At 44.7% G+C, this 24,817-nt stretch overlaps 1 protein-coding gene across 1 annotated transcript in view; it reads left to right on the top strand.

Moving 5' to 3' along the window:
- Nucleotides 1-24,817, top strand: part of SGIP1 (SH3GL interacting endocytic adaptor 1) — a 130,088-nt gene that overhangs the window by 103,878 nt on the left and 1,393 nt on the right. The window contains exons 17-22 of the mRNA XM_088442384.1: nucleotides 15,303-15,432; nucleotides 16,027-16,182; nucleotides 17,936-18,068; nucleotides 18,161-18,363; nucleotides 19,732-19,796; nucleotides 20,876-21,040. Of these exons, the coding sequence (XP_088298510.1) occupies nucleotides 15,303-15,432; nucleotides 16,027-16,182; nucleotides 17,936-18,068; nucleotides 18,161-18,363; nucleotides 19,732-19,796; nucleotides 20,876-21,040 (852 nt within the window). The remainder of the gene's footprint in view (nucleotides 1-15,302; nucleotides 15,433-16,026; nucleotides 16,183-17,935; nucleotides 18,069-18,160; nucleotides 18,364-19,731; nucleotides 19,797-20,875; nucleotides 21,041-24,817) is intronic.

The following is a 24,817-nucleotide window of genomic DNA, read 5'->3' on the forward strand; positions in this document are numbered from 1 at the left end:
TAAATAATAATCCATTTTGCATCGAACAGCTCTGATTTATCAGCACCAATTAGCTATGTTTGCTGGCTGGGTCAGCACTTCCGAAAGGTTTCTGTCCCTGCAAATGGCCATCCCCATTGTGAAGCCTTTCAGCGGAAGATGCCCACAGCTAGCAGAGATTTCCAACGATACTGTAGCCCACAGGCGACAATGGCTAACACATCTAAAGATGGCTAAGTGGTGTGGAGTTTGATGGGTGGGAACTGCAGTCTGCAGCGTTAGTTTGCCTTACACAGGGAATATCACTGATACATTTTGTTAAATAGGCTAGTTATTTAACTCCTGCGGAAACAGCTTGGTTTACCGGAGAAGTTTGGTTAAGGTAATGATTAGCTTTAAGAAGTCTATTAACCTGAGTACACACTCATTCAGAGTTGTACACTAACCCAATGGTTAGCGCACATCTCCGATGTTTGGGAGTCCGCAGGACCAGAACGGGTCCTGCGATCTCACCCATATTTTCCCCAAACTTCTGCTTCTGATTGACAGGCAGAACCGTTTGGGGGACGGGAGCGGCCTGCATTCCCGGAAATGGGGCCGTGTTTTCTGGGAGTGCTGCAGCCAGGGTCAGCATCCATGGACGCAGACTTCCTGGCCTCGCAAGCAGCCAGGAGCTGGGCAGCTTGCAGAAGCTGAGGCTTAAGCCGGGTACACACTAGACGATGTCTAGTGTGCCCGACATTTTCAGCGACGGGACCCGGTGGGGGAGCAGTCATTGGCAAGTTCATACACACTTGCCGATGCAGGCAGCGATGAAGCGACGGCGGGGGTCATGCTGCATTCTGCAGCGTTGCCCTTGCTAATGACTTCCCACGTCGGCCCTGCATGTAGGGCCGATTAAGGATTTTGCGCAGGAGCGCGCATCATCGACTTTGCGGGTACATACTAAATGATGTGCCAGATATATCAGTCCCGTCCGCTGGATCGGACGACCTATCATCTAGTGTGTACAGCATTACTCAGTTGGCCCAACCTTGGAGGCACCGCTGGGATCACAGATACTGACAGGTGGCACCTCTTCTCTTCTGACACTTCCTGCAGCATTAGCATTTTAGATGGACGGTATTGCATCGCCGTCTGTATACAGCTGCGCAATACCGTCCATCTCTGAATCAGAGCCCATGTAAACTCAAGTTATAATCAGAATCATTGAACAGCTTGTGTAATCGTCGTGCATTAATGGATCATCAAGAAATTCACCACGGTCAGTGGATAGAATTACTAGAATTGTAAAAAGTATGTTTGATTGCATGTGCATAAGCACATACATATGTCGTCTTTTTACAGATTTTATTGCACCATCAGTTTTTATTGGGAGATATAGTATTATGTTGAGAAACTTTTAAACTGAGTCATTAACTATGAGATTTTGGTCAATGACGTTTTGTGCTTTCACCATGAGGAGTAAGGAGCTTATTCAGAGGCGGCCGTACGGTCTACGACCGCACGGCCGCCTCGATGTTTTGCCAGTGCGCTTGCGCACGAGGGAGCCGGCTCCCTTGTGCGCATGCGTGAGACCCGCTACGACCGACAGCGCTGATCGTAGCGGGTCTCTTTCCAAAGGGGGCGATCTGTCGATGTTGATTGACAGCTCGCCCCGTTTGGAAGGCGGGCCGGGGGGGTGGCAGCCCAAACGGAGGCATTCCTATGGGAACGCCTGCCATTTGGGGGAGGCCCCACTGACATCACTAGTGATGTCAGTGGAGAGCTTCCGGCTCTGACAGAGCCAGAAGCTCTCCGGGGCTTACGACAAGTGAGACCCTACCCTAGGGTCTCGTCGTAAGCCTCGATGGTCTCTGACCATCGCGACCATCACCCGAGCGGTCGTTAGAGCTGTGGGTGTTAACCCACAGCCTAACGACCGCAACAGAGGCGGGCGGACAGGATGCAAGTGGCCGCCCAGTTTCTGAGCGACCGCTTGCATCCTCCGACCGCCTCTGAATGAGGCCCTAAGTGTGGGAAATAGCAGAAGTGTTTGAAGATAGTTAGTAGTGATGTGTGTTTATATATCTGCTATACTCTTTGGAAGTGACATCACTGACACTGGTGGGAGGGGTCAGAGTTCTTACCAACTGTCATTACATGCCAATGTGATGACATCATTTTTTATCACTCTTCAGCTTTACATGTGTGATAATAGGGATCAGAAGTAATCTACATACACAGAATTCCAGTTAGATGCCATTAGTCACTGGATCATTGAAATGATTGGTCGAAAGCTGATATTGATTTATTTGCAGCAAAGGGGTATCTGTACATCTTTTAATTTTTTGTATACAAAATGTTTACTTTATTATTAAAATAAAAGATCTTATTGATTAGTCATTCAAAATAAAACCATTAACATATAAGACATTAGAAAATGAAATCTGAAATGCTGATTGCAAAGTTAACCCCAAACGTTGATCTGGATCTCGGCTCTGTGCTCCATCAAGACCAGCTGCGTTACCTATCCGCACAGACCAGGCATTTCCCTGGGTTTTGTGTCCTGTACACACTAATCCAGAAAAGTCAGTAATTATCTCCTGCTGTAAATTTGCACTTCAAGAGTACCCATAGTCTACGCATCATCAAAGCAACACTATTGTGGGTTCAGCCAAAATATGAGACTGCAGCCTGGGGTACTGGAGCAGAATTGTAGCGAGGTCCCTTTTGCACACCAGGCAACGCCTCCAGCGTCATACTAAACTCTGACCACTAAGCCTGCTAGTGTAGTAAATGCACAAGTGGGCGCAAGCAAATGTACCTACGCAGATTTGCCTTATCCCGGTACTTACGGCAGGCTGCGCATGTATCTGCAGTGCGGGGGAGGAAAGCTGCGCAATTGTAGACACTGGGTCTGATTCAGCAAGGATCGCTATTCTGCTTATATGCACGCAGTGCAGTGGCTAATATCAGCGGTGATATGTAAATGTTTGCATTCGCATTGCGATCGCAGCCTAACCTAAGGACGCCCACTTCCCCTTACACACATCCGTATACTTGGGCAACACAGCAAAATAATCGGTAACGTCACAAAACATCAGGCCCATACGCACAGTTAAGACAGGTCAGACCACACTCAGGAATTGCTTACTTCAGCGCACGCTATGAGGCTTCAGGCTGCGTCTGGTATCGAAGTGGCTAATTTATGCACACCCATGCAACGGCATTGAAACGCACTGGCACACCTGCATTCGCCCGACCCCCCCCCCCCCATCGTCACCGACAAACGGCGCTTCCTGTCAATCACTCTGCCATGGGTTTGCATCGCCACTGCGATCGCAGTTCCAATCGTAGCGGCTGGTTTGCGCATGCGCTCTGCGATGCTTACACATGCGCAGAACGCGACAATCGGCCGATTGCGTGTGTATAAGCAAGTGCGTTCCCTGCTGAATCAGGCCCACAGATGCATAAATATGGTTCTCGCAGACATATATGTATTTTCAAGGGCAGAAGTCAATAGTGACTGCTGATGACATTGGCCGCGTCTTGTGTAGTGTTCATTCTAGCTCCCTGCACCTGTCACAACCCGTGCAGTTCCTCTTTCCTTCCTGGGGGGTTGCTCTCTGCTCTGGTGCTTCTAGCACACTCAGGTCTGTATCTCTTCAGTTTGTTATATCAGCTGATTGTACTAGAAGCACCAGAGCAGAGAGCGACGCCCCAGGTAGGAAAGAGGAACTGCACAGGTTGTGTCAGACGCGGGGTGCTAGATTGAACACTATTGTGTACTGCTTGTGATTCATTTTTTCCCGAATGCACCAATGACGCTGTTTGCTGGGTTTATAATTGCTAGGGCTTATATTGTGCTTTTCAGTGTGTGTTTAAACAGATGGGGTTTTTTTTTTTTTTTGTATTTTATTTGCACTGATGCATTACAGGAGTATTTGACCACCTGCGTCAATAACAGAAACAGGGGCCCATTTATTAATGATCGCATTTTGCAATGCGATCAGGGCATGCAGTACCGCCCCTGATCGCATTGCAAAATGCGATCCTATCTGCCGGATGTATTATCCGGGACATGCAGGGAGACGGGCTCCGAAAAGAGCCCTTCCCTGCGATGTCCCCGGAGGGCAGTCGGGGCTTCTGCGCATGCGCAGTCCCGCGGACTGCACATGAGCGGCGCCCATTGCCGGCGGAGGGATCTGGCAGATCCCTCCACCGGCTGATATGCGGTAAGTGCCCATAGGAAACAGCGGCTAACGCTATCTTTAGATAGCGTTAGCTGCTGGGGCCAATATCGGGAATGCTTCGCATTCCTGATATTGATACATTTGGCAGCATCGCATCCCCCATAGAAACCTATGGGGGAGGCGGCTGCCGGCGGCAATGGAGGGATTGCAGCAGGTATGGGAGATACCTGCTGCGGTCCCTCCTTCATACATTCGGGGGATACTAAGTATTTGAGGTAAACCCCCGAAAACAGGTGTTTTCGGGGAATTTACCTCAAATGCACTTTGATAAATGGGCCCCACAATGTGATGTCATTGAACTGAACTCCTTGTTTGATCATTGCAAAGACATTATCTCACTTGCTACTATTTGTGCTGCCTCTTTTTTTCACAAAAAAACTAAATTCTTATTTGTACCAATGCAAAGTAACCTCTAAACCTTGCATTTACCGGTTTGATTTACCATTGCTTTTGCTTACCTTCACAACTTTGAACTTTTTTTATTACTCATCTTCAAAACACTTTCAATCACATATATTCCCCTCAATAAAACAAACAAACAAACAAAAAAAAAAGAACACTGCTTTGTTCATCAGGCATACCAACAGTGTTCAGCATTTTTGAAAAACCTTCAACACTGTCGTTCTCACACATACACTATTCTTACCTCATCCACACCGTGACCATGTTTTCTTCAAATTCTCACTTTACTCAGTGCCTACCTAATCCTTTATTCTGCCCCCTGTTCCCACCTCTATGCTTCCCCCCTAGTCTCCTCCCCTTCTCTCCCCTCCTCTGTCTGTATTCCTCCCCTCTGTTTCCCTCCTTCTCCTCTCCCGTTACTCCTCTCTCATTCTTTTCTCCCCCACAATGGTCCTACTACCCAACCACTAAGCTGAGCACCCACCCTCCTCTCCCTATCACTTCACCACACCTTCTTCTACATCACGCTAATCTCCCTCCCTTTCCTACAAATGCATCCCACCTCTCTTGCCTATTGATCACTTCCTTCCACTCCTGCCTCCATGATCTTGCCTGTGCTGCTCCCTACCTCTGGAACTCTCTCCATCTCCCTATCAGACTCTTCACCGCTCTACAAATCTTCAAACGGGCTCTCAAGACCCCACTACTTCAAAGCCTTCCAGCTCTCATCCTAACCTGCTGCTTACATGCTTCTTCCTCACTGTCTACCCTATCTGTGTCACCCGTCTGTCTCCCCCCCACCCCCCTATAGCATGTAAGCTCTCACGAGCAGGGCCCTCTTCCCTTATGTGCTCTTCCTTCCCTCACTCATACGATCATCTACTCAAAACTCTCCACAAGGGCACCTAACACTTGGTAGCTGACGCCCTGCTGCTTTTTTGAGTGTTATGATCGCTGCAGCAATGTTTATAAACCATGTTCTTATTCTGTATTGTCTTGTACTGTAAGTCGCTGTTTTACGAGTTTGCTTATTTGTTAATGTACTTTGTGAGGCGCTGCGGAACCCTTGTGGCGCCATATAAATAAAGGATAATAATAATTGGGACTTCTCCTATATGTCGGACCACCTAGAGAAAGGCCAGGGTTTTGTTTTTCTTTTAACTAAGCATCGGAATTTCAAAATTGTCAGCGAGATTTAAAACTGCAATAATATTAAATGTAAAACATGCCAAGTTTTTGCTTTTAACATTATTGCTGTTTTAAACCGCACTGTAGGCCTGTACCAATATGTCCAAGCAAACTGAGGGCCTGATTCATTATGGATCGCAGATCTGCTGCGAAAATATGCTAATGCTATCGCAATACCGTCGCACTGCCATCCATAATACTTTGCAGAGCTCCATAAACATCGGTAACATCGGCCCCTAACGCAGAATTACAGCAGCCCTGACCTTACTTAGAAATTGCCAACCTGGTCGCACGCAGTAAGTACTCAAGCTGCGTATACAATCGCACTGGCTAATTTATGCACGCCCACGCAATGATGTTCAAACGGATAGACACGCCTGCGGTTTCTCCGACCACTCCCCCCCAGGTCAACAGCTCCAAAAGCTCACTGCCTGTCACTCACTTTGCGATGGTTCAGGCTCATGTTGATCCAACTTGGTTTAAAAAAATAAAGGTTACATTTTGCTTTAAAATGCTTTAAATTTAAATAAAAAAAAGTTGAATAAAAGGGCTGATCTCCATTCTCTCATACATAGCCACCTCAGTCACCACGACGTTACACCTGTAGATCTGAATTATGTACGTTTTGAGTAAATACATGTAGGGGGGTACTATAGCTTCTAAAACAGACAAGTGGTAATGTTGCCCATAGCAACCAATCGGATTCTAGTTATTTATTGCATTCTAGAAAATGATCCACAGAAACTGATTGGTTGCTATGGACAACCAATCTCCTATTGTCATGAAAGTAATCTCTAATGGATTATTTGAAAAAGATTCACAACCCACCCCCCTCCTTTTTACTTTTGCTTCCCTGTGTAATACCATATATGTATTCTTGTATGCTCTTAAAAGAAAACCCCATCGGTGGTAAAAAAACAAACAAACAATATAGATGATTTATCAAACCCTAATGCCTGGACACACCAGTACGCAGCTCTGATGAGGCGACTGCATTCGTGGGTGTGTACACACACGCTATCTGTGAGCTACATCATTCGTAGATATGTCTTGTCAGCTGTGCAGCACGGCAGATGTGACCGATTATCCGACACGTACACTGGCCGCAGGAACCGCCGACACTGACCTGACAAGTGGGTGCTGGCAAATTTATATGCCCACCCAATTGTGATGTCTGGCCAGACATATCGAGCAGCCATTTGGTAAGTGTGTATAGCTTACCACAGTGGTCGCTCAGTCGGCTGCACGGTCGGCCAGGCGTGTACCCCACATAACACCAGTTGCTCTAGCAGCCATTGTCTCCGAGCATCGTTTTGTAATGCAAGGTATAACATGTACTGCCGTCCCTCCCTCGCTCATAACATAATTTCATACTCCCCCTCCCAATTCAGGGGGCTGCCATGACTGTACCCCAGGACACTTACCTCCTTTATATAATCTTATGGTAGGTTGTACTCTGTATGAGCCTGTGGTTCATTATTGTACATTTCTCCTGTACGGTGGTAGTTTTACATGAAATTACTCCCACGTAGGTTACAGCTTGAAGGTCATATTTGTTTTATGTATGATGGGGTTCTCGTTTTCTGGATTACATGCAATAGATACACGTTTGCCTAAACATTGTCATGCAAAAACATGGTCCATCAACAATGTGCTGCAAGCAATCAGAGACTTCCGACGATCTTGCGCTAGATTAATAAAAGTTGACGCAGTACTTGCGCATATTTACCCTTCTCCCGGAAATTATAACCCCGTACAAATATGACCAAAATCTATTGATACAATGTCTAATGAGATATAATAAAAAATACTTTTTTAAACGCCTTCCACCCTCCATTGGCTGCTTCCACCCGTGTCCACGTTCACGTCATTCTCCTCCTCCTCCTGCATGGCCATTTTTAAATAAGCCAATCAGTTGTCCGTGTCCCACTGGGAACGTAACTATTCACCCTCATGTTAAGTGTTCTGGTTATGTGGGAGGGGTATCGGCCCCAGCTTAGCTTGTTTCAGGCAGAGTGGTAAGAGGAGAGTGATGTTTGGTGTGAGACTGGTAAAAACCCATCATGACCCCAGTGGGTTTGGTGAATGAAGCGTAGAAGGTAAGTTAGCATTTTTTTTTATTTAGTTTTGGATCGAGTTCTCCTTGAACTACATTTGTGTTGGGGGGGAAATATGTTGTTTTGTGCTAGAATAGAATGACTAAGTTAACTTTATTACATTTGGTCAGCTGTCTAAAGTGTACCCGTTACCCACATACAGTGATGGCAGCCATTTTGGGTTCTGAATAACAAACAGAATGCAGGTTATGAATTCTGGTTCCTGGTTTATTGGCAGGGTGCCATTATATACTCATTCCATTCACAAAATGGCTGCCTCCTCTATGTGCTTCCCAAGGTGCCTCCGTATTATCACTGGTTCCCAGTGAACTTCTCAAAATGGCTGCCTCTATGTGCTTCCCAAGGTGCCTCAGTAATATCACTGGTTCCTAGTGAACAATCTCAAAATGGCTGCCTCCACCTTGTATGCAGGCAACTGGAACATTTTAAGGCATTTCCATCAGAACAGCCTCCAATGTGTTTATCTCTTACAAAGAATAGTCACATGTAAATCCTTGTATCTGTGTGTTCATTGAAAGGTATTGCAAGCGATGACACATCTACTGTTGTCCAGTATAGCTACGTGATCTATACTGGTAAGGAATTGCCCTTTCTTTCTCTAGCATGCCAAATCTACCTCCTAGAGTTTAAGTATTGTAAATTCCATCTTATTTGCATTTTATTTATTTTTTTGTTGCTTTTTTTCATTTTTATGAGCTCCGCCAAAAAGCGCTGCTAAAGGCCAGTTCTGTACACAGTGTTCCCAGGATGAGATTATTACTGGAGTGACACAGAACAGACATACGCAAAGTCATGTTCTCCATTCTACAAATATAATCCTGTGTCAAATCTTTCCAAACACGTCTGTTCCTGATACCACAGTTAATAATGTTTTGTGGCTGCTTCCAAAAACGTAAAATAAGGGGAATTTCACCAAAATTATTTTAATTAATGTCAGCTAGCCGCTGTCAGACTGTATGACCACGTGAATAGAACGCAGTTTTCTTTTAATGGGTCTGCATGCATGGCCCACAGGGATCCCTATCTAATTCCACTAGCTACGTGCGGGCCCAAACTGGTCACTTGAGGGCTAGAGAAGCCAGATTGGACTAATTTGTGGCCAGCTTTATAACTTACAGATCGTGAGTTAAAGAGTAAAGGACTTGCTAATGCTTTTTAAGCTGGCCCTTTTCTGCTTGTTTTAATTGGTCCTGAGCTGCTTGAAAGCAAGAGAATCCTTCCAAGTTTAATCACTTTAATGTACAAAGAAGCTAGCCAGGAATTCAGGGGGAGATATACTAAGCCTTGCAAAGTGATGAAGCGGAGAGTGATAAAGTACCAACCAATCGGCTCCTGTCACTTTACAGGCTGTTTGAAAAAAAAAAAAAAAAAAAAGACTTACGAGCTGATTGGTTGGTACTTTATCACTTTTCAAGGCTTACGGTGGCCACACACATGGCGATCTGTACACATCGGCTGATCGTGTGCAGGTTTTCCCTTGAACTCTCCCCTGCAGCTCAGCACACGATCTGCACACAATTTGGTGTCCAATCTTCATACGATCTCTCCTGCATCCAGACTGTCACAGTGCATCGCATCCTAGATTGTCAGATCTGCTCTACTGCACGGCAGATCTGACGATGCGATGTGCGACCAGCGTGGACTCACGATTTACTCAGGATTTGGCCATATTTTACACGTTCTGTCGTTCCAATGTGTCGGAATCGGCCAGATCGGGTAAAATATCGCTATGTGTGTGGCCAGCATTAGTACATCTCCCCCCCCTCAGTGTCCTCCCTGCTCTCTCTACACACACACAGATACCAGCAGACATGCAGATTCTCTGTGCCAGGTTCACAGATTATGGGGGGGGGGGAGCCAGGCAATTAGACAAAAAAAAAAAAAAGGTTTTTAGATTATCAGAACCCATCGTGAGTAATCATGGTGATAAACCATATATGTCAGTCACTGTGCACATTTTCTGGTGCAATCATCTGCCAACAGGTATCGGTCCCTCAAGGTCCATTTGTGTCCACATATATCTGGGTAACCACCGAATGTTTTAGGGGTAGGAAAAGAAAAATATACACCTATTTGCTGGGGAACACCTCCAACATATGATAAAATACCAAGTTTTGATAGTACATTTAAAATGGGGGAATGTAGCCAAAAATAACGCGCATGTGAACTGGATGGAACATATGGCTGTAATGCGATCATTCGTATTCAATAAGACAAAAATAAAACATGAAAGTAATTAATGAAATAAAAATTAAAAAATTAAAAAAAGTGAATAAATAAATGCAAGTGATTTAAAGTGATAATGAGTGTTAGTATTTACCCCTAGAGGTAAATTCCCGGAAAAGATATAAGTTTAAGTAGACAAATAGGGGGAGATGTACTAAGATTCGGCGAGAGATAAAGTACCAACCAACCAGCTCCTGTCATTTTTCAAACATACAGCCTGTAAAGTGTCAGGGGCCGACTGGTTGGTACTTTCCCTCTCCAAGGCTTTAGTACATCTCCCCGAACACACAGATTAAAAAATCACCTTAACCCTTCATTCGTCCATATAATTGTAACTATATTACTGAGGCGTCCCTCGGTATACTGAGAAAATAATGGGGTACCAGATATACCCCTTGTAGGTAATGTAGAAAGGAGATTAGTACCTGTGTACTTATAAACACAGGGATCTGCTTTCCCCAGTCGTGCTATGCAGAGGAGTTGGGATGAGAGCCCCTGGCACAGTGAGAGCACAATAGAACTTCCTTTGCCGCCAGCGCTGGTGTAAGGCTGCACCCTGGTGCTAGGTAGTGCAGGGTGTCAGTACAGAGCCGTAGTTATAAAAAGATAAGGTACCTGGAATGTTAGCAGAGGGATTTCCAATTTGGACCTGGTCAATGGTGCAGGGTTCTCCGTGCGCACAGAGATACGTGAGCGGTGACAAACAAAAAAAAAAACAAGTGTTGACCATTGTTGTTGACCATGAACACGTCGACACCTTTGTACATGTCGACCTATTGGCCCGGTCGACCATCTGGTGCCGACTTATTGCTTGTTGACCTTTTTTCTGTCTACCTTTCATACGGAACCACTTTCAAACAAAAGACCCATCAAAAAACACATACACGAGGGGTGTGGAATGGGTATCCGGATGCACAAGAAGTATATTTACAAAACAAAGTGAACATTACATTTTTCAAAGCATTTGCCAGAGGAGTCTATGCAAAGTTGCATGCGCTTAAACCACTTGGTGAAGCAACTGGACCAGTCTGAAGCAGATATGTCTTCTGCATGCTTAATGAAGGTCTCCACTGCAGCTTCCGGTGACTCAAAACGAATCCCACGCATCTTGTGCTTCATCGTGGGAACACTAAGAAGGTGCAGGGGTCCAGATCTGGACTATACGGTGGATGACCAAGCTCCTGGAAGCATTAATGGCCCAGAAAATCCACCACTTGTGGGCAGGTGCATTGTCGTGATGGAGAAGGGCACCATGAGTGCAAACACTTGGCACCTGGAAATGGCTTCCAGCCCTTGTGGTAGGCATTGGTTGGTGTTCCAGTCCCTAGTGACGGCGACCATCTGTTAGGCCACACTGCGATTACGTCGAAACTTCTGTGGTGGCGTACCTCCAACTGAGGTCCACCGGGCTAACCGTTTGGTCTCAGGGTTGAAACTGGGTCCAGGATTCATTGCCACTGATAATCTCCCAGAGTTTGAGCGACCGCCATCAAACCTGGCCAGCATGTTACAGTTCCAAGTCCCCTGTGGCTCCTTCTGCTCGCGAGTCAGCTGATGAGGCACCCAGTGTGCAGAAATTTTGCTCAGGCCAAGCTTTTCGTAGAATATCGTGCGGTCTTCCAGAGACCGTCTCCTGCGCTGAAATTCTGCAAACCACTCAAACACAGTGGTTTGGGATGGTTTAGTTAGAGGTTACAGGTCACAGGCAGACTGATTGATTGTGTCTACTCTACCTATGCACTGCACACCTGGAAACTTCTATCTATCTATGGGGATGTAGTTATGATACCTACGTACGGGATGCCGGCTGATAAAATCCCGGTGCTGGAATCCCGACCTGGGACAGAACACTGGCACCAAAATCCTGACACCGATGCCGGAATCTCAACAGTCGGCATCCCGCACGTAAGTTATAGTGGTCCGGGTTAGGTGTTAGCGACGGGGGGTTAGCCACGGGGTTGTTAGGGTTAGGTTTAGGCACCACTGGGGGAGTTAGGGTTAGGCACTAATGGGGAGGGTTAGGATGCAGGAATAGTGGGTTAAGAGGAGAAAGGGGGAGGTTTAGCATACTTACGGGCCTCTGTCGGGATACTGAGCATCGGGATGCCGCTGTAGATATTTTGACAACTGGCATCCCGAATGCTGGTATTTCATACCCAACATCTATCTATCATGTATCTATCTAACTCATAGCGATCTATCTCATATTTATGTCTCGCTCTCTATCTATCCATCTCATATCTATCTCTCTTGCTCTCTATCGATCTATCTCATATCTATTTCATATCTATATATCTATCTCATATCTATCTCGCTCTCTATCTATCCATCTCATATCTGTCGATCTGTCTCATATCTATCTATTTCATATCTATATATCTATCCATCTCATATCTGTCGATCTGTCTCATATCTATCTATCTCATATCTATATCTATCTCATATATATAATTTTATATATATATCTATCTCATATCTATCTCATAGCTATCGATCTCGTGTTTATCTATCTATCTATCTATCTCTTAACCAGTATAGGAATTTGGGCAGAGTAACAATTTTCTGGACATTTGCTTCTTATATATATATATCTCATCCTTTTATGGAGCCGTATAAGGGTGCACACCTAGAACTGCATTATGGGTCTGAGCTTAGGAGATGTAAATCAATATTGCCACATATCACTGTTTGCACCAATGCATATTGCATTACAGAGTTTCTAACATCCCAGGTCTTTGGATTACATTGGATTTATTAAAGTGGGAGGTTTTCCCACACATATATCCGGATATGTGTCATTAGTTTGTAAGTAAATGCTAAATATAAAGATGAATTCTGCACTCTGACGTCTTCACGGAGGTTCCTGTTCTGGGCAGAGGTTTCATGTCCACGGATTGTTTGCTGATTTTTGTACTGTTATACCCTTGTAGAAAGAATGGACAGTGTCAGGTCTATGCACAAAGCGTATATACACTTACTGTTTTATGTGGCATGACTTAATTTTATACCAATGCATTTATACTATAAACAACGTATACAAAAGTATTCAACCCCCCAAAAAGTGAAGAGATTTGTCTGTATTACAGATGACACTTACACACATTGTTCCAGGCAGTATTTTATTTTTGCGAACCAGTAGGCTATAAATGTAAACTTTTTAACACATAATTATTTGTCGATAGAATCAATAAAAAAGAAAAATGCTGCTTGCATAACTATTCAATCCCTGTGCTGTCGAAGCTCCAAGTTTACACAGATGAAAAATATTGCCCTAACAATTGGCTTTCAATTAACCTCTACCTGTGAATCATATAAAATAAAGGTCAGATTTTATAGATAAAAGATTCAAATAACATTCGTCATGTTGTGAATCAGAAGGAAAGCTGTGAAATGAAGGACAAATAGCATCCTAAGAAAATGAAAAATATACAATTATAGACAAGATAGGAAAACGCTGCAAAATAATATCCAAGTGGATATCCCAGTGACTTTTTTTTTTTTTTTAAGGGGGTTGGATACTTTTGCAACTCACTATATACCAGCAATAAACAAGAAAGCCTGTCTGTCTGTTTGTCCTTTATGCAGGGCCAAAGTTTCGGACTTGGCTCCACCAAATTTGACACGGTGGTGTAGTTTGACTAGGTTTTGCCTAGTTTTGAACTACCGCAGGGCCACACGCTGTCACATAATCCCTAAAAATGGTGACACTCTTAAATTACACAGGTTTTGGGGATGTACAATTGGAATTTGGCAGTCTGCTACAAAAGTAACCTTTTAACCTCAGTCTGAGCAAGTGTCAAACTTTATGACTCATGCAAGTTCATATTAAATCCAGATTTAGTCCTTTTTAAAACGACCATGTATTCTAGTCAGCCCTGTGTGTTTGCATGCGAAGGCGTAACTCAAACTTTGTGGGCCACATAGCAAGATATTAAAAGCCCCACCCCCACACGTAAAAAAACCCAATTTACATTTGCCCCCACACAGAGCCTATTCATTTTATGCCAGACAGAGCCCTTTCAGGTTATGCCACACAGTAGTACTCCTTATACACATTATGCTACTCTGTAGTAGTGCCCCTTATACTATATACCACAAAGTAGTGCCCTTTACAGATTATGCCACATAGTAGTAGTGCCCCATATAACACATTATTCCACACAATAGTAATGCCCCTTACATATTATGCCTCCCCCTGTGTGCCATCAGCAGCTAGCAGGTGTGAATTTGGTGCCAGGCCGCCAGCTGATCACAGCTGGGACACAGGCAGGCTTGGACAGACCAATCTGAATCTGGCGCCGGTTGCGAGCCAATTGGACTGGCAGCCAATCAGGAGCCGACACTGATTGGCTACCGGTCCGGGAGCTCTGAATGCCTCGCAACCGGCAGGGCTGTCTCTCCATGTCTGCCCACCATTCCACCAGCTGTAATTAGCGGGCCGGAACCAAATCAACACCACTGACACCCGAGCCTCCCCTTGGCGGCCCTGACTGGACCGGCCCACCTTGTGTGCATGACTGGGTGCAGGGGGAGCGGCGAGCCACAGAGGCAACTCTGGCACCATAGCAGCCGCACCCATGGTAGTTACGCCGATGTTTGCATGCATGTTAGCAAACAGTGGAGTCCTTTTCAGGATCTATGGAATGGGGTTTTAGGCAAGGACTATGTAAACAAATAAATATATATAATATCTCAGTTCTGCCTGAAGCAAGGAGAAAACTGTCATGCAATTTAGTGCATTTGATATAAATATAGGGTATTTTTTTTTTCTATCAAGGAAGGAGTAAAATTTGGGAGGAGCAACAGAGCAAAACACTAAAATAATAAATAATATACATGATTTTCTAGTTAAAAAAAACATATAAATCTTCCATATATCATGTAATAAAACATATATTGGGGAACATTCATGATAGCGGTGACTGCAGAAAAGCGCAGCATTGATCAGACATATATTTTTTTTTTCTGTACTGTGCTAGAATAGTAAGACTGGTTGCTATGGGTTACAGTAGCTATTTCTGTTGCCTGTGCACCAGTTTCTATAAAGGTCCCCCTACGACTTATGATAGAGGGGGAGGAAGTGTATCACAGTCAATGTGTGTGTTGTGTTTTTGATTTACCACTTGAGACTCTTACGCCCATAACAAGAGATCAGCTGCCCCTTGTCTTGCAGGTTCTTCCAGAGGGCCGAGCCCCCTGACAATGGGGGCCCAGGACACGTTACCGGTGGCAGCTGCCTTCACCGAGACGGTCAACGCGTACTTCAAGGGTGCCGATCCCAATAAGTGAGTACCTGTGTAACATTACCCGCGGGATTACCTGACTCATGTGTCTGCCAAACGTGTAACAAAACCTCTTCTGTTTTCCTCTTTCCATTCGGGTCACAAGAGTTAAAAGGACATAGAAGTGTATCCGTGTCCGAATAGAAACATTTCCTCAGGGTTGTCACCGTTCCTATGTAATACAGATACAACTATGTACAGTTAGGACTTATATGTGTAGGTATCAAAGTTTACTTGATAAAAACACAATAGGGAACATTTATGTAACTGGTCAATGGTAGCAACCAATCGGCTGTTTGCTTTTATTTTCTAAACCGCCCTTGAAAAGTGACCGAATCTGATTGGTTGCAGTGGTTTTCAGATTATTTTTTTTTTTTACTTTTTAACAGTTTTTGGAAATGCCCCCTCATATGTCCATTGCACTGGACATTCTGGATACACCTGCTGTGGGCCAATCAGGCCACAGGAATGCGCGGGTGGGGCCTGGGTGTTTGGGCTAGTTTAGTATCATTTTCATTGACGAGGTGTAATATACACATACACTATCCAGAAACCAGGACTGATGCTCATATGTAAAATGCATTCATCTGTTTCCAGGTGCATCGTAAAGGTCACCGGAGAAATGGTCTTATCGTTCCCGGCTGGAATCACGCGGCATTTCTCCAACAACCCGGCACCGGCCGCTCTTACATTCCGCATTACCAATTACAGCCGATTAGAACACGTTCTGCCAAACCCACAGCTCCTCTGCTGGTCAGTACAAACCGTTCCCCGTTCCACCTGTGGGTGCTCCCTGCAGTGCCGAAAAATGACTTTTCATATATGGATTTACAGCTATGAACAATGTTAAAAATATTTATAAAGTTAAAGTAAAATGTTCTGAAATTGTTGTTTGGGGGGTGAAGATCGGTGATGGGGATGTGGTCAATATCCCGACCGCTGGGATTCCGGCGGTCAGAATGCCGGCGTCAGATTCCCAAAGGTAAGTAGCAGGGCTAGGGGGAGGGTTAGGTTTAGGCCCTTTGGGTGGAGGGTTAGTGTAAGGGGAGGGTTAGGCACTAGAGGGAGGGTTAGGTTTAAGCACTAGGGGGAGGGTTAGGCACTAGGGGGAGAGTTAGGTTTAGGCACTGGGGAGGGTTAGGATTAGTGTAGGAGGAGGGTTAGGCACTAGTGGGAGAGTTAGGTTTAGGCACTGGGGTGGGTTAGTGTAGGGGGAGGGTTAGGCCCTAGGGGGAGGATTATGTTAGGCTCTGGGGGGAGGGTTAGTGTAGGGAGAGGAAGAGGTTTAGGCACTAGGGGGAGGGGGAGGGTTAGTGTAGGGGGAGGGTTAGGTTTAGGCACTAGTGGGAGGGTTAGGCACTAGGGGGAGGGTTAGTGTAGGGGGAGGGTTAGGTTTAGGCACTAGGGGGAGGGTTAGGTTTAGGCACTAGTGGGAGGGTTAGTGTAGGGGGAGGGTTAGGTTTAGGCACTAGGGGGAGGGTTAAGGTTAGGCACTAGTGGGAGGGTTAGGCACTAGGGGGAGGGTGAGGTTTAGGCACTAGGGGGAGGGTTAGGCACTAAGGAGAGTTAGGTTTAGGCACTACGGGGGAGGGTTAGGTTTAGGCACTGGGGAGGGTTAAGATTAGTGTAGGGGGAGGGTTAGGTTTAGGCACTAGGAAGGGTTACTGTAGGGTGAGGGTTAGGCACTAGGGGGAGGGTTAGGTTTAGGCACTAGGGAGGGGTAGGTTCAGGCAATAGGGGGGAGGGTTAGGTTTAGGCACTGGGGAGGGTTAGGCACTAGGGGGAGGGTTAGGGTTAGTGTAGGGGGAGGTTTAGGCACTAGGTGGAGGGTTAGGTTTAGGCACTAAGAGGGGTGGGGTTAGTGTAGGGAGAGGGGGAGGGTTAGATTTAGGCACTAGGGGGGGAGGGTTTGACACTAGGGGGGCGGGTTAGTGTAGGGAGAGGGGGAGGGTTAGGCACTAGGGGGAGGGTTAGGGTTAGTGTAGGGGGAGGGTTAGGTTTAGGCACTAAGAGGGGTGGGGTTAGTGTAGGGAGAGGGGGAGGGTTAGATTTAGGCACTAGGGGGAGGGTTAGTGTAGGGAGAGGGGGAGGGTTAGGCACTAGGGGGAGGGTTAATGTAGGGAGAGGCTTAGGTATAGGCACTAGGGGGAGGGTAAGTGTAGGGAGAGGGGGAGGGTTAGGATACTTACCGACAGTGTCTGTATCCTAACCCTGTGGGGATGCCGGAGTCGGTATTCTGACCGCCAGGATCACGTACCCATTCCTGGTGATGTATTAACTTATATCGAGGTCCTGCTAATGAGGAAGCCAGAATAGGTTTCGGAAATCCCATCCCCCTATGTTGTTGAGATTACTGACTCCTCAAAGACATATACTGAGGTGCATGGCTGTCAAATAAAACCGTAATAAATAGAAGCCATGATGCTTATATGTAGGTATTTTACTATCTCATGTGGCTGTCATGGCACATCTAATAATAATCCCTGTGTTTCGTTTCCCCGCATAGTGACAACACGCAGCCAAGCACTAACGCAAAGGAGTTTTGGGTCAACATGCCAAATCTGATGACGCATCTGAAGAAAGTGTCGGAGCAGAAGCCGCAAGCGACATACTACAACGTCGACATGCTGAAATATCAGGTAATGGCTGCAGCTACTCATTGGGATGGCAGAGGCCCTGTTACACGTTCAGGACATCGGGAGAACCGCTATTTTTTCACCCGCTTTATCAGGTATCATCCCAGGGCCTTCAGTCTACTCCGCTGAACCTTGCCGTGAACTGGAGGTGCGACCCCACCAGCACCGACCTCCGAATAGACTACAAGTATAACCCCGAGTCCATGACCACATTAGTAGCACTGAACAATGTCCAGTTCGTTATCCCAATAGATGGGGGAGTAACAAAACTACAGGCTGTGCTGCCCCCTGCTGTCTGGTGAGCGGAAATTCATGGTAGTCTATTTATTTTAAATTTTTTTTGTGCGTCTGTGACAGAAGCAGAGTGTTCATTAAAGGGTGGGGCCTAGGATAGAATAATGTTTTTCAAACGATTGAAGAGCTAATTGCATCCTATGCAGAGAATAACCGATAGGTTAATTGTTCTTATTAATGGCCATGGGAAAGGCTTGGATCACCGAGGTCTGCATAGAGGAGGAGGAACGAGCTTTTGGTGCTTGTACTTGACTGAGTGACTGAGATCTTCTACATATTATGTTCGCTGGAAGAAATGGCTGAAACTGCCCTGTAACAGTAATGAAAATAAGAGGACATTTATCCAAGGGGGTACTAGAATGGTAGTTACACTATGCCGTGGTATGATTCTGTAGCTCCAAGCGTCTTTTTGTGTGATTTTTTTTTTTTTTCCCTTAAAATGCTATTTATTCAACTTCTGCTGATTAAAATGACATTCAGCATGCTTATATTCTGTGTGCAACCGTGGCTGTATCTGCATTTGAAATGCTACGTTACAGTGTCACAGCCACTGACACTGTAACGTAACATTTTGCATGCAGATACAGCCGCACACAGAATACAGGCATGCCGCATATCGTTTTAATCAGCAGAAGCTGCCTGTGTTACCTGTTCACATCACTTTATGAATAAGAAGCAGTTTAAGGGAAAAAGTCGCACAAAAGCTTGGCATTACCGAGTTGCACTGCGTCATGCGTTCTAGCACATAGGATAGTTGTATGTGGACACATCTGTATTTACACGTTTGTCCCAGATACTGCGCAGTTTAGCAAGCCTCAACTTTGATTCAAATAAAAGGGGGGAATTTAATTCAATGCGATGTTGAATAGCCGCGAGGGGGAGCTCCCGAAGCTATTCAATTCACCGTGCTGTTTGGGCGGGCTAAATGATTTAGTCTCGCACCCCCCTGGGGATGCGAGGAGAAATCCGACAAAAGTGCCGGGCGCGCAGCTGTTTGCTGGCTTAAGAGCTGTGCGGCCGGCACTTTAGCCAGAGAATGCCGGTTCTCGCGACTAAACACCCAGGTTAAGTTACAAGAACCGGCATTCTCTGACTTTACCAATTCCCGACCAGGCAAACATCGCGGTGTATTGAATAGCTGCGGGAGCTCTCTCCAGCGACTATTCATCATCGCATTGAATTGAATTCCCCCCAAAGAGAATTAGAACTACAATCGTTTTGTTTTTGGTTTTTTTAAGTAAAGTTCTAAATAATTTTGGATGTGTAATTTTGTACTCGCAATAAGGGCAAATTATTATGGGGCTGTAAGGGGTGAATGAAACGCTGCCTTTTGGGCACATTTATACCATTGTCTGGTTTTCTCCATCACCAGGAATACAGAGCAACAGAGGATATTATGGAAAATTCCTGATATTTCTCAGAAATCGGAAAACGGAGGTAAACTGAGAGCACTTCTAATCCCATAGCAGGGTTCTTCCTTCATTTCCATTATAACGACTGTTGCTACTTCATGTTGTAGCCCATCTAGTCCACGTATTAACGTTTCCCATTTGGTCTGCGGATACTTAGGGTTATATTTACTAAAGTGAGCGTTTTTAGAAGTGGAGATGTTGCCCATAGCGACCAATCAGATTCTAGCTATTATCTTCTCGAAGGTGCTAGATAAATGATAAGAACAGCACAGACGGTGTAATGGTGAGCATTACTGCCTCACAGCACTGAGGTCATGGGGTCGATTCCACCACGGTCCTACCTGTGTGGAGTTTGTATATTCTCCCTGTGCTTGCCTGGGTTTCCCTCCGGATACTCCGGTTTCCTCCCACACTCCAAAAATATACTGGTAGGTTAATTGGCTCCCATAAAAAAAAAGATTAACCCTAGTGTGTATGTACATGTGTTAGGGAATATAAGGGGTCATTCAGACCCACTCGCGAGCGGCAGTACGCTCGCAAGTGGGTCGATGTTCCCCACTGCGCATGCGCACGACGGAGGGAGCAAGTCCGATGACCATCGCGACCATCTTTTTGCACGCTCGTATATGCTGTAGGTGGTGACCCACAGCTATACGAGCGTCCAGGAGGACGCTCCATTTTAATGGAGGAGGGCCCTGATTCAGAGCGAGCGGCTCTGAATCAGGCCCATAGAGTGTAAGCTCCACTGGGGCAGGGACTGATGTGAATGGCCAAATATTCTCTGTAAAGCGCTGCAGAATATGTGTGCGCTATATAAATAACTGGTAATAAATAAATAAGAATCTGATTGGTTGCTATGGGCAACAACTCCACTACTATAAACCGGCACTTTAGTAAATATACCCCTTACTCCACTTATATGTGAAACTGACGCCCGCCCCTTGACCCACTGTGTATAATATATCAGACCAGTACGTCCCTACGAATACTTTTATAACTGGATATTTTCTGTAACTTTTCCGGAAAGATAATCCCATTTCCGTTGTCTTCGGAATCCTCCTCCCTGCCCACTGTAACCTTGTGTTCTCACTCTCTGTGCACCAGGTGTCGGCTCTTTGCTAGCAAGGTTCCATCTGTCGGAAGGCCCCAGCAAACCAGCGCCCTTAGCCGTTCAGTTCACAAGCGAAGGGACCACACTGTCCGGGTGCGACATCGAACTGGTGGGAGGCGGATACAGGTTCTCACTTATTAAAAAGAGGTTTGCTGCAGGTAAGAATCATACTAGAACTGTATGTTTCTGTGCTAGATGTAACTGTGTGTTTTGTTTGCTGAAAGTACTTTGTCCTCTGCTGTTTATAGTCAGCCTATTTGACTTGGATAGAATAGAAAAATTCAAACATGGATGACTACGCAGTACCCAAATTGGGGAGAGGGGCTCTGACAGCAAAAGGGGTTAATACTAATTCTGTGCCTGAAGCCTGATTTGCTCAAGAGCTATTACCTGTTATCTCATACAGTAATTTGCATTATAGTATTTTCCCATGCAGCATGAGCATAGATTTCTAGGCACTGTAATTTACAGATGTGTCCTCATATACAGTACTGATCACCAAATCGCCATGTTTGGTGGGCCACGGAATATGCATCTTAATCTGCTCCTTTGCGACAAAAATGCTAATCCTACATACTTATAACACTAGTAGCTACGTAGTACACTATTAGAGAATTAAGATGCAAAATTCAGGAAAAACTACTCAATCGTGGAATTCGTGGCCAGTGTTCATTATGCCAACGAAAAATTTGACTAAAAGTAATAGTCAACTACATTTTTTTTTTGAGGACTAAATTTTAACGATAACTAAAATATAAACATTATAATAACGAAAATTAAGACTAAATCTGTATTCAATTTTATATAAGCGACTAAAGGTGTGTACACACGGAACGATCTATCTTAACGATATTTACGATATATCGTTCCGTGTGTGTGAAATGAACGACCAACGATACGCGCTCCCGCTGGACGATAACTAGATTGTCCCATCGGGCATGCATGCAGGCCAATCTGGACGAAATCGTTCATTTTCCATAGGGGTCTGATTCTAACAAACTTAGGCATTAATTAGTATAACAAATTATCAATCAGCCTATTGAGCCTACATTACTAAAAACATACTGTAGTTATAGGTTTGCTGACTTCAAATTCTCAAGGGAATTTTAGAGAAAAGTTCTTCAGTAAAATCCATTACAGTACAGGTTGAGTCTCCCATATCCAAATATTCCGAAATACGGAATATTTTTAGCATGACTGAGATAGTGAAACTTTTGATGGTTGAATGTACACACACTTTATTAAGGCACACAATTATTAAAAATAAAGTATAAAATAACCTATAGGCTGTGTGTATAAGGTGTATATGAAACATAAATGAATTTCATGTATGTACACAAACTTTGTTTGAGCCACAAAATTATTGAAAATATTGTATAAAACTACCTCCAGGCTGTGTGTTTAAGGTGTATATGATTCATAAATGCATTCTGTGTTTAGATTTGGGCCCTATTCCTAAGACATTTCAATATGGTATGCAATTATTCCAAAATACTGAATATTCCGATATCCAAAATACCCCTGGTCCCAAGCATTTTGGATATGAGAGACTCAACCTGTATCATTAAACTGTTTGCAAAAATGATGACTAAAATGGTGCATAGACACGGGACGGCCATCAGCCATAACGATATCACTGAACTATCTCCCAGGTGTGCTGGATGATTGAAATCGATCATCCAGCACACCACCAACGACTGCCAACTACCCTCAATCAAAAATTGCGGGTCCCTATAGTAACCTGGTCGATATCGACCAATTTGGCCTGCAAGCACGGGCGATGGACGTTAACGTCCATGTGTGCCAGCGCATCGCAGGTCGTTGGTGGGTTGGAAGGGACCAAAAAATGCACGATGTGAACGATAACGATATGATCAATATTTTTATCGTTCATAACGAGAATTTTAATTGTCCCGTGTGTACGTACCATAAGATGAAAGCTGAGCTCCACTGAGTAAATCTTGACTAAAACAAAGTGACTAAGACTTAATTTAAAATCCTTATCAAAATGAACACTGCCCATGGCACAGCGTGAAGTCTCACCAGGCGTTTTGCCATATGGTGCAAAAAAGGATAGGTGTATAAAGACACACATGTACATGACAGCCCTGTGGCTCATGTTTCTAGACCAGGGGTTCCCAACCACGGTCCTCAAGGCACACTAACAGTCCAGGTTTTAGGGATAGAGGGATAGCCATACTTGAGCACAGGTGACTTAATTAGTACCTCAGTTATTTTGATTTATCCATCTGTGCACAATCATGGATATCACTAAAACCAGGACTGTTAGTGTGCCTTGAGGACCGAGGTTGGGAATCACTGTTCTAGACCATGGCCCAGGGTTGTGCTGGCAGGGGACATCCGCCTGCAGACAGCCTGTTTCTGCCCTATTTGATCTCCTCAATGCAGGATATTTCACTGTGGTCTGGGTGTGAAGAGCTGTTTATTTTCCTAGTGTTCATTGCCCTGTAGTAATTGCTTGTATTACAAATGTGAAATGTAGAACCAGCCCTAAAGATGAGCACATGGATATAGCTATGTATACGAGGGTTGTTCAAAAAGTAATGTCTAAATGCTCACAACTCAAATTTTATTATAGATACAGATTTGAAAATTTGCAGTAAAATACTTTGAAGTCTTAAGGGGCCTATCCATTAGCAGATGAAAGACAAAAGATTATCCCTTGAAAATTCCTGGGGCTGCGGTGACAGCTATCTGTCATGTACATGACAGATTTGTACGAACGATATTGTATGACATCATTCAGGGAGTGGATTTTTTTTTATGTTTCTATTAATTTTCATAAAAATTATCGTTGTTTACCGCGACAGATATTTCTAATATCTGTCAGCGATAAACGATAATTGACCAACATGTTGGAGAGACAAAAGACAATTTGTCGGCCGCGTGAGTGCGCATTTTCATCGTTTAGAGCGACTGAACGATAAATCGTTCAAATGTATCTGCTAATGGATAGGCCCCTTAAGTAACAGAATGACTCTACTCAAAAAATTCACCATCTGCCCTCAAACATTTTCTCCACCTCTCAACCCAAGCTGTGAATCCACTTTGGAAAAATTCCAGTGGTTGGTGTTTGACCCAGGAACGTATGGCGTTTTTAACAACTTCTATGTCTTCAAAATGTTGACCCCGGAGACAGTATTTGAGAGGGCCAAACAGATGAAAGTCAGAAGGGGCCAAATCAGGACTGTATGGTGGATGTGGCATTATTGCCCACCCCATTTTGGCAATGGCCGCAGATGTTGCCATCGAAGTGTGGGGTCTGGCATTGTCGTGGTGTAAGATGACATTTGACAGTGGAATTGTTGACCTTTTTTTGCGGATGGCTTTTTTCAGCTTCTTAAGTGTAATAATGTATCGATCACTGTTGATTGATTGGTTTGGTTCCAAGTAATCGATGAGAATAACACCTCGGCAATCCCAGAAGAATGTGGCCATGACTTTGTTTACGGATCGCTGTGATTTTAAACTTTTTTCACCTAGGTGAACTTTGGTGTTTCTATTGCTTTGATTGGGCCTTTGTTTCTGGTTCATAAAGGAATACCCAGGTCTCATCTCCTGTAATGACATTTTCCAAAAACGTCTCAGGGTTGGCTTCAAAGTTGGTCAAAAGGTCATTGCACACTTCCACCCTCTGGGCCTTATGATCCCTGGTTAATTGCTTTGGAACCCATTTATCACACACTTTACGATATCCCAAATCATTGATTAGTGTTTTTACAGTGCCATGGCTACATTCCAGGTCATCACTGACATCTCTGATGGTCACACAATGGTCTTTCTGAATCATGGCATCGACTTTGTGTCGGTACTCTGCTGTCACTGCAGTTGATGGTCTGCCACCACGAGGTTTGTCGCACACGGACGATTCTCCCGATTGAAAACGCTTCATCCACCTTCTGACATTGCTATAG

Source organism: Taudactylus pleione, unplaced genomic scaffold (assembly GCF_031769625.1).
Source record: "Taudactylus pleione unplaced genomic scaffold, aTauple2 ptg000310l, whole genome shotgun sequence".
NCBI classification, from domain to species: domain Eukaryota; kingdom Metazoa; phylum Chordata; class Amphibia; order Anura; family Myobatrachidae; genus Taudactylus; species Taudactylus pleione.